We start from the raw sequence: 10,192 nt of genomic DNA, 5'->3' as shown, positions 1-10,192 counted from the left end.
ACTATTCCTTAAACACATGCATGCACATTTCATATTCTCTTGTCATTCTGGGATAAATGGCTTCCTCTGCCCCAGTTCTGCCAATGATCAAAATTTTATTCTTTACAAGGTTTATCTCAAATACCACCTCCTTCATAAAAGTGTTCCCAATTGTTTGAGTTGGAATTGTTTTTTTTCCTCTGTATTTCCACCTCATATCATTTTTTAAATGTCACATCCATAATTGAGGTATAAGTTATATAGAGTTATCCCTTTTTGCTGTGTAGTTCTATGAGTTCTGACAAACATATACAGTTGAGTAACTAACCATCACCACAATGAAGATATAGGATATTTTCCCCAAACCAAAAAGTTCTCTTGTGTCTCTTTGTAGACAGTTCCCTCCTCCCATTCCTAGTTCCTGGGAATCACTGATCTGATTTCTGTTTCTGTACAGTTTGTATTATTTTAATAGATTTTTGTATTTTCTCCTATGGGCCTTGTCTGTGTTCTCATCTCTCTCCCACTGGATTGCAATCCCTTTGAAGACTGACAGGTGTAATCATTCATCTTTGTATTCAAAGATGTGTATTCATTGTTCAAGCACAAGTACCAAATACATTTATTATGTGCCAGGTCATAAATATTTGATAAAAGAAAGGAGATAAAGGAAGAGGAAAGAAGGAAGGCAGGAAGGAAGGAAAGGAGGGAGGGAGGGAAGAAAAAAAACAAATAAAGAATGAGCCGGTGAACAAATCAGCAAACAGCCCTAGGAGAGTTCTAATTCAACAATAGGGCAGCCAACAGGACTCATATGCTAGTTTAATGAATTATTCTGAGTTACTAACTTAAACTTTAAAAGTAGCTACTTCTAAACACCTAAACATTAACTATATTAAGGTTTGAATCAGCAAAACATTTTGAAAGTATTATTTTTAGCTACTTTTAGGTTTGGGAAGAAATTTTAATGTAAATGACACATAAATTGTAAGCTACCTCTGATCTTGCATATTTCAGCAGCATAACTAAGACCTGAGGCTTCCTGTTCTTAGTATACAGCAGGTACACTTAAAACTTTCAGGAAAGTTGAGGTAAGTAGGTGTTGGGGCTCGGGACACATCACCCCAAATATGACTGCAGGAGACCAGCATATACCACCTCAAAATATACTTCTTTGGCATATTTTTAGCTGATTATTCTAAGAAACTGCGGACACAGGAGTAGTTCTGAAAAGTTGCCTTTTGTAAAATAAATGTGCATCTATAAAGGAAATCTACATTAATAAAGTTTCTGTATCAGAAAGAGGACTGTTGCAGACAACTTTTATTACCTGGGAGACTATTCATCTGCTTGGCAAGACAGCCTTTGTTCATCATGCATTTCCCCTCTTGCCCTCTTGTGTCTTACCACAGCCCCCCTCAAGGTGTGAGGCCCCTATTCCTTTCTGTAGTTCAGGATGCTGTATAAGCTTCAATCATCTGACCCTTCTTAGAAACTCATATTTTATAGGACTCCCATACATAATACTTAATTAAATATGGTTTTTCTCCTGTTAATCTGTCTTATGCTAATTTTTTTTTTTAGACAGAGTCTCACTCTGTTACCAAGGCTAGAGCCCTGGTGTCAGCCTAGCTCACAGCAACCTTCAACTCCTGGGCTTAGGTGATCCTCCTGCCTCAGCCTTCCAAGTAGCTGGGACTACAGGCATGCGCCACCATGCCCGGCTAATATTTTACATATATATATATATTTTATTTCGGCATATTATGGGGGTACAGATTTTAAGGTTTCAATAAATGCCCATTTCCCCCCTCCCCCCACAAGTCTGAGTCTCCATCATGACCATCCGCCAGATGGTGCACATCTCACTCATTAATTTTCTATATATTTGTAGCTGTCCAATTAATTTCTTTCTATTTTTAGTAGAGACAGGGGTCTCGCTCTTGCTCAGGCTGATCTGGAACTCCTGAGCTCAAAGGATCCACTTGCCTGGGTCTCCCAGAGTGCTAGGATTACAGGCGTGAGCCACTGCCCTGTCTTATGATAATTTAATCCATAGCCCAGCCAAGGCACCTGGAAAGGTGGAGGGAAGCCATTTTTTTGCTCCCTACAGAGGAAATTAATTAACATTTACCAAGTGCCCCAAAGTCATTGTACTACGTGGTTTACATTCTGTTTTATTTAATTCTCACAACTATCCTCTCACTTAGAATAAAAGTTATTAGGTGGTAATTCTGTGTTGGGAAATAAAGTTGTTAAAGTAAGTTGAGGGGTAATCCTCCAAGGATAGGGACATATTAAAATTTGTATTTTTGGCTTAGGATGAGTTCTTGGACACTTCTGTGTTTTTAATTCTGTGAAATCACAATAAGCAGGAAGAGTTATGGGCTTTAGAGTCCAGGGTAATAAACACTTTTTGGTGTCTATTTCTGATCCATACAGGGTCCTTCTGGGGTGATGACCATATTCACTTCAGAAGTCAACATGTGAAGAAACCTCTTGTGTACCATTTGATGAGGTTGTCAACTAACACACTTGATGGAATTTGGGTGTTAAAGGGAATAGTTATTATGTGGGTAAAAATGAGAATTGCCTTCTTTCTACTTTTTGGTATCATAGAAACTCAAAGGGATTTTGCAATCAGTCTGAGCAAATAATTTTCTTAGTTCTTAGAACAAGTTGGAAGATAAACTTTGGACAATGTATTATACTATGCCCTTTGTAATTAAATAATCCAAGATAATGTGTTAAAGTTCAGTGGAGATTTAAATTCCTGAGCTGATTAAACAGAACTCCTAAGACTGTAAAGTTTTTAAGAAATGAGTTAGTATTACTCTCGGAGTATTGTAGGCATTATATAGGGATGAATTCCACGTCTTTATCGCTTTTTACTTTGCAATCTTGCAGAATGGCTCAGGACTAAGCAACAACTAAAAATAAGGCAGTACAATTCGACTTGAAGGCTGGGACCAGAGCAGGAAGACTCAAATTTTAGGCTGACTCTGGCTTGTGTCCAGGGAACGTGGAGCCATTGAAGGCTGTGTGATCATGACGGAGGTGCTGTTTCAGGAAGAAACATCTGATAGTGTGTGCAAATGGGCAAGGGCGGAGAAGAAATGGAGGGTACTGCGATACCCATGCTGAGGTGATAAAAGAGGGGTTGAAATAGGAATGGTAGGAAATCAAAAAAGAAAAAAGAAAATGGTAGTGCGCGCGGCCAACACACTGGCCAACGACTGAACCCAGGTGTGGTTGGGTGAGTGAAGAGAACTGAACGAAAGGTTTCGTGTACAGGCTCCTTGACTTCCCTTCTGTACTTAGAGCGGACGTCCTCCAACCAGCGGGGTTAGCACAAGCCTCAAGCCGGTCAAGTCTGCAAAATCCGCACGGGTGGCAGAACCCACCAGGCGTCTCCCTCAGTCCCCTGCCCTCTCCGCCCCGCCCTCCGGCTGTCCCTCCGGTTCTGACCACGCCCTCCAGTCCTCTGGTCTCCCCCCCCCTCCTAGGTTGACGGCACCGCCCTCTGCCCCTCCTCTCCCCTCCCCCTCCCCCCTGGGGCGCTGACTCGCCCGGCTGCCACGTCTCACTGATGACGTCACCAGGGGCGCTCGGCCTCAGCCAATCCGCTAGGGGGAGTCCGAGCGAAGTCCTAGCCAGCAAGTCAGCAGGGAGGGGAGCAGGGAGGGGCGGAGGGTGGGGGGGTGAAGGAGTGGGGAATGGGGCGGGCGACAACCCCTCAAGTACGCATGCCTCAGAGGCGCGGTGAATGGCGGGAAGCCGAGTCCGGGTCTCTGCGCCACCCCGTCTATCCTCAGTTCGCATAGCCGCCCTCGCGACTCTCATTCCCGGCATGCCATGCGGCGCGGCCGCCCTCTGGGCCGTGTAAAGGCCCCTCGGTCTAAGGCTTCCCTATTTCCTGGTTCGCCGGCGGCCATTTTGGGTGGAAGCGATAGCTGAGTGGCGGCGGCTGCTGATTGTGTTCTAAGGGGACGGAGTGGGGGAAGACGTTTGCTCTCCCGGAACAGCCTATCTCATTCCTTTCCTTCGATTACCCGTGGCGCGGAGAGTCAGGGCGGCGGCTGCGGCAGCAAGGGCGGCGGTGGCGGCGGCGGCAGCTGCAGTGACATGTCCAGCATGAATCCCGAATAGTGAGTGCAGGAGAGCACCGGTCGGCTGGGTCCGCGGGCCAGCTTGGGGAAGTCTAAAGGGGACAAGTAGGGCTGGGGCGCGCGGGTGGGGGCTTTGGCTAGGGTGAGGCACGGGTGATGGGGCAGAAGAGGCTGGCAGCCGGGAGTCGGGCCCCATTGTCTGACGCTTAGGGGCGGCCGGGGGGAGGGGTCGGGCCGGAGGGGTGAGCCACCCGAGCCTGGACCCGGTGAGGTTGGAGGGCCTGAGTGCAGGGTCAGTGCGGAGGAACAGGCTGCTGAGGGGGTTGGGGCGCTTGAGAGTCGGGTGGTGGGGTGGTGTGTATGGGTAGCTTGTCTCTGAGGCAGTGACTTTTGAAGAAGGACTTGTTTTTAAGGGGAGGGGATGTGGTGGGAGAGCTCTCCTAGAGGGCACTGTCAGACCCTGAGCCCGCACTCTGCGGAGCTGTCAGGATCGTCAGGGTGGAAACTAGCTTTACTTGTATATACTGAGCTTGTTGGCTCTCTCTCCTTCCACCGTCCCCGTCAGGTTCCAGGTAATATGGATGCTTTTCGGGACTGCGTGGGATTGAGGGGAATGAGTAGATGGTGAGAAACGCTTTAAAATTTTTAGTTCACTTTTTGAATTGTCTCTTTCAAGAGCTCTTTAAATACTCGCCAGGTCCATTGCCCTCCTAAAAACCTGGGCATTTGTGAGAAGTTTTTTTTTTTTTTTTTAGAGGACACTCAAGTCATTTCGTCTTCTGTAGGTCAGGAAAAAAACAAAACAACTAAAACCAAGGAATGTCTTTCTGATACTATCCAATAAAAGGAAGACTGCTGTCAAGTTGCAAGAGAAACGAGTGGGACCTATGATAGTCTGTAGGTTTTGGATTACCTACTTGAGTGTTTGCAGATAGGGAATGAGGTTCCATGACGTGTCATGAAAAGTTAATGCATTTCTTTTCCTTGCTTACTCCAGAAGTCACCACAGCAGATGTGACACACCTGGCACCTTTTCTGGAAAGTGGTGTTCACTTTTTTTGTGAAGACTTTCTTGGGCTCTCCTTCATGGCCCTTTAAAAAATCCTCCTACAGTTTACATATAAATTACTGAATAAATGGAGGAGTTTGAATTGGTATTCCTCTTCAGTGTCAGAAGACTTTGAGGGATGGGAGGATTTTTTTTACAGGAAAAATCAATATTTGTCCCCAAAATTGAGTTTATTTTCTGCGTTGGTCAATTACTGCTAAATATTTCCCCCTAAAAGGTCCACCCTTCAGTTTAGCTGACTGTCATGTGTGTGTCACATGGCTCTTGCAAAACGCATTCTAACTTCAAGTTTTGTAATACTGTGGTTTGATGCTGAAGTCTTCTGTACTGAACAGAAACAGTAGTGTTTTATTAGAATATTATATGCTTTAAGAAGCTGAGGATAGTGTTCTTATAGTGACATATTTACTGTGTTGACCATTTTTTGGTGTTTTATCAAGGGCTGTAAGGACAAATTTGGTTTTGCATAGTTGAGCAGAGTTGAACTTGAGGTTCTTAATTTAGTAGTTTTCTTGGCTACAATAAAGAACATGGATTTGCTGCTTTATAGAGGTTTGTAAACCTCTGCTGTTCAGGGAGTTTTCTGTATTTGCTATTTATATTAGTACTGCAAATAGATCTTGAAGATTAGTTGAACAGAACTTTGACAAGTTACTCAGCCTCTGAATTTGTTTCTCCTTTTGTAAAATAGAGTAATAGGAGTCATTATTCCTATCAGGGTGGTGTGGAGATTCAAATGTATGTAAAAAATTTGGAAAACTAAGAGCACTCTTTAGTTGATATACATAATTTGCATGTAAGGCATTCTAGTAATGTTAGGATTTAGGGATATAACCATTACCCTCAAGGAGCTTATGATGGAATATAGAAAATAGATTTTATACATATCAAACACCAATAGATATAGCAAGTTTCAGATGTGTAGCATGGATCAAAGTAACAGGATTTCAGGAAGATGACGGGTTGTGGTTGGCTATTCGGATTTTGGAGGACTTTCTAGGAAAGAGACCTGTCAGGGAATTATTAGCAGTTAGATTTGGAAGAGCAGAAGGTAGCAAGGAGGATTTTTCAAGGGGGAAAAGGAAGAGGAATGGCTAATAAATGACAGTAATTCTTAAGTAAATATAGTTTCAAAGTATCCTTCCTTTTGAGAATTCTATAGATTAATGACTTCAACAGGATCAAACCCAGGAATAGATTTTATGTTTTTTCTGGCATTGAGTACAGAAGTATCTGGCCTACTGTATTTGTATTCTAGACTGTCTAGTAAAGTTATTTTTGGAATTTGGGAAAACCTTTGCATAAGTGTTAGTGAAAATTACTTAGGGTGAGAGGAGATGATGGATATTTTATTAGGGAAGATCATAAGAGCAACCAGATTATTAGCAATCTGACTTCAGCAGTTTCTTTTGTCTTTAATGAAGTTTGTTGTGATTGTAAAAGTAAGTAGAAAATTTGAAAAAGGAAAGAAAGTAGTTCTTCAGTGTTTTATCACCCTAGTACAAGTCCATTTTCTTTAACATGTTGTCCTAAACTTTAAAATCTTATGCTTTCTCTTAAATTAAAACTTTTAAGGGGTGAGTGCTTTTCCCGATTTCCAGTATGTTATCTCGGTAACTAATAAATGGTATATTAGCTAATGTTTATTTATTTTGAGACAGAGTCTTACTCTGTTGCCTGGGCTAGAGTGCCGTGTAGCTAATATTTATGAGTGTACCCCAAATGTTTCTTAATTTGCTTTGGTTTATCACTACTGATTTATCTTGTTCCTTTTAGAAATTTAAAATCTGCCTAAATTTGGTAGTGAAAATGGGATCTTGACAAGAGAAAAGGTTTGGTTCTCTCAGGTGGATTAGGATTTTTTAGATTTACATTAATGACATAAGATTACCTATTGGTAGCTTTATTACTGAATGCTTTTACTTTATGATTTTTAAGTTGTAAGCTTTTGGTTTAGGTGTGAAGAGCCAAATATATTAATAATGCTTAAATTTTAGGCTGTCCCTTTGATTGCTTTTTATGTTAATTGGGCTGATTTGGGAGAAATGACTACTCAAGGTTATCTTTAAGGTAGAAATTAAGAGTACCAACTTGTTTGCCTTTCAACTACAAACAAAAAGCAATTGGAAATGTAATCTGAGCAGTAGAAAAAGTAGATGAAAAGGGCCAAAGCTTTCTTTTTTCTGGACATCTGAAGAAAGGTTGTGATTTTCTGAGCTAGGTGCTGAACCAGGCAGTGATTATTTCAACACACTAGTTAAGAAATACTTAACATTATTTTCATACCAGAAACATTTTTCCTAATCCATTGGCTTCTAGTGGATTTTTCTAGTGTCAAGAAAATCATTTTAGCTGTTAAGGAAAGTGTTAAGAATAAAGTATGTGTACCTTTCTTTTGAATATACCAGTTTACTATCATAGAAAGAAATATAGTAGTCTACTTGGATCAAGTGTAATTCTTTAATGTAGAAAAATTTTAAAGGAATTACCTTGTTTTTAGACACTTCTCCCCATCCCCCTCAAAATATAGGTCTAGAGTCTCAAAATTTTATCAGTCTTTCAAACTTTGCTCTTCTTTTACAGTAGACTCGAGCAACATTTCAATTTTTCTCTTTGTCAAGCATTGTCAAATAAGTCTTTTTTTTTAACTTAAAGTTTTTACTTGAGTAAAAGCAAGTTAATTTGTTTTGTTATCTGACTGTATAATTTAATTAATATCATTACTTCCATACAGTTTTTGTTAGAGTTTTGTATTAGAAAAGAAGCAGAAATCAGTGAAAAGGGTTTTTTTTGGGGGGGGGGGTTGGTTGTCTTCATGACTTTTGGTGGTGGTGATTTGAAAAACTCAGAAGAGTTTAAAGAAACATAATTAGTATTCTCATTGTCTAGAATATGAGTTTTTGACATCTGTAGATCAACATCTGTAATTCTGTGGGTAATTTTAAGTTTCCAGTAGCTATATAGACTCTCCACAAAATACATCATAAGAGTTTTGTATGAATGGATGATCTTGTAGGACCATTTAAAAATTATGCATTTTAAAATTTCCCTTTTCATCATAATTAAGTTAAAATGAGGGATATTAACCACCAAATCTTAGGTTTGGTTTTTTTTAAATGTCTTAAAGATGGAAGAGCTTCAATTAAGTGCTCTCTCTAGTTGGCTTTTAAAGAGAATTTTTTGCTTTCCGAGTAATTTTATTTCTTAGATATTTTGGTAACAATCTTAATAATTCTGGAAGCAATTTTAATAATTTACCACATACTAACATCTTATTATATTCACATCCTATTAGCAATCTTTTGGCTGTGTGTATATGTGTGTGTGTGATCTCTCTTTGCTAGTTTTGACTGTACCTGTATGGTAGTTTCACTATTTGTAGTTGTAATAGTTTTATTTTTGATTGTATAAATAGCTTTCTTTTGCTAAAGGTATCTAGTCTTGCTTCCCTCCCAGTAAAGAACACATTTAGGGTAAAACAAAAGGCTTTTTAAGGTTTTAAGATTTTAGAAATTTATTACTAAACTACCAGTGTCTTAAGATGAAGAAAAACCTGAAAATGGGTGTAGGATGTAGCTCAGATATGTAACTTATCAGCTTTTTACCACTCTTTGTCAGAACTACTTTGGAGTTTTAGTAAGAGATTTAGGCAAAATGCCCAGATTTTTTTTTTCTACCCTTGGAAGCAGAGGGGAGTGTCAGACTATTACTGTTTTCCTGTAGAAGGTGGGGCTGAGATTGCTGCTTTGATGTCTGAAATAGAAAATAGGGAAGAAAACCTAGGTCCTTGCTTTTCTTTAAAACCACCCTGGGAATGTTTCAGATTATAAAAGGATAATGATGGAATGATGTTTGGGAAAAAATGGTCCTGAGACCTTGAGGGGCCAGAGAACTAAAGTGTTAGTTTGTTGGCTGACTTAACTATGTGAGAAATAGGGTACAGAAGAAGTAGGAAATGAAGTTTTCTTTGGTATTTTTGTGACTGGTTGACTCAGTTGACCAAAACACCCTGCCTTATTAAATCTGAGGTTCTGATAGGTTCTCGTTAAGTTCTATGCTTGTAGATTCCTAATCATGACAGGTAGTGTTATTTGTGCAAGTCTTTATTCACAAGGGAGGACCATTCATTGAAAATAATCACTTTAATAATAGCTACTATTTAATGAGTGCTTACTTTGTGTGGCAGCCACTTGGCTATGGTCTTTACATAGAGAGCATTTTATGCAGTCTGTACCTCAAACTAAGTGACCTTTACAGATGAAACTGAGTGAATTATGTAATTGAATTTTTCCAAAAACAATGATGGATTTAACTTCTCAGAATGTATTTCTTTTGCATAACAATAGTACTTAGTAAAATTATTCTTTATCCTTTCCACTCTGCCTTTAGATATTTTCCAGTAACTTGATTTAGGACAGTTATTTTAAACCCATTTTGGTTTAATGGACCTGATACCTATGTGTGCACATACTCAAGATATTTTGCATAGAGTTGCAAGTGGTTCACACTCTTGACTGTTCCTGAACTTCAAATTAAGAATGCCTGATTTGGAAACTGAAAACAGAAAAGGGAATGTTCACTATCATTATCAATATTAAAATGTGGAAACCTGAGAGTGACAAAAAAGTTTAACTTTAAATCTGGTATCCTGAATTCCAAATCTGCTGAATTTTAGAATGTGGGGATGGTTTAGGCATGACTTTCTTTAAATCACTTAGTCCTCCTCCTCCCTCCCCCTCTTTTTTTTATGCTTACCTTTCTGTTTCTCATATTACTGACATGAAGTGTTTCCAAGAGTCTTGAAACAAAGGCATTGTAAAGTTCATGGAACATCAGTATTCACATTAAGGACAATAGATAATCCCTGTAATATCTTTACTACCTTAAAATTCATATGGATGTTGTTAGGATATATGCCTAGTCAAGTGTAATTATAGCCTTAAGGAGATTAGATGGAATTTATAAAAATAGTTGAATAGCTAAATTTATAAAAGGCCATTTGAAACAACTTTGTGAAATATATAACATGGGTAAT

The 10,192-nt window shown here is 39.6% G+C and overlaps 1 protein-coding gene and 1 long non-coding RNA gene across 3 annotated transcripts in view; both read left to right on the top strand.

Annotated features, from left to right (window-relative positions):
- Window positions 1-3,871: 3,871 nt before the first annotated feature.
- Window positions 3,872-10,192, top strand: part of RAB1A (RAB1A, member RAS oncogene family) — a 31,947-nt gene continuing 25,626 nt past the window's right edge. Inside the window, exon 1 of one of the 2 annotated variants that reach the window (XM_076000832.1) lies at window positions 3,872-4,127. In XM_076000832.1, coding sequence (XP_075856947.1) covers window positions 4,105-4,127 — 23 coding nt within the window. In that variant the 5' untranslated portion in view covers window positions 3,872-4,104. The remainder of the gene's footprint in view (window positions 4,128-10,192) is intronic. The other variant, XM_012764942.2, reaches the window with a different exon arrangement.
- LOC142870044 (uncharacterized) lies at window positions 4,145-5,096 on the top strand. The gene is made up of 2 exons (XR_012918571.1): window positions 4,145-4,380; window positions 4,654-5,096. It is a non-coding gene; the product is annotated as an uncharacterized LOC142870044 (long non-coding RNA).

Source organism: Microcebus murinus, chromosome 3, assembly GCF_040939455.1.
Source record: "Microcebus murinus isolate Inina chromosome 3, M.murinus_Inina_mat1.0, whole genome shotgun sequence".
NCBI classification, from domain to species: domain Eukaryota; kingdom Metazoa; phylum Chordata; class Mammalia; order Primates; family Cheirogaleidae; genus Microcebus; species Microcebus murinus.
This window is presented reverse-complemented; position numbering and strand designations above follow the sequence as displayed.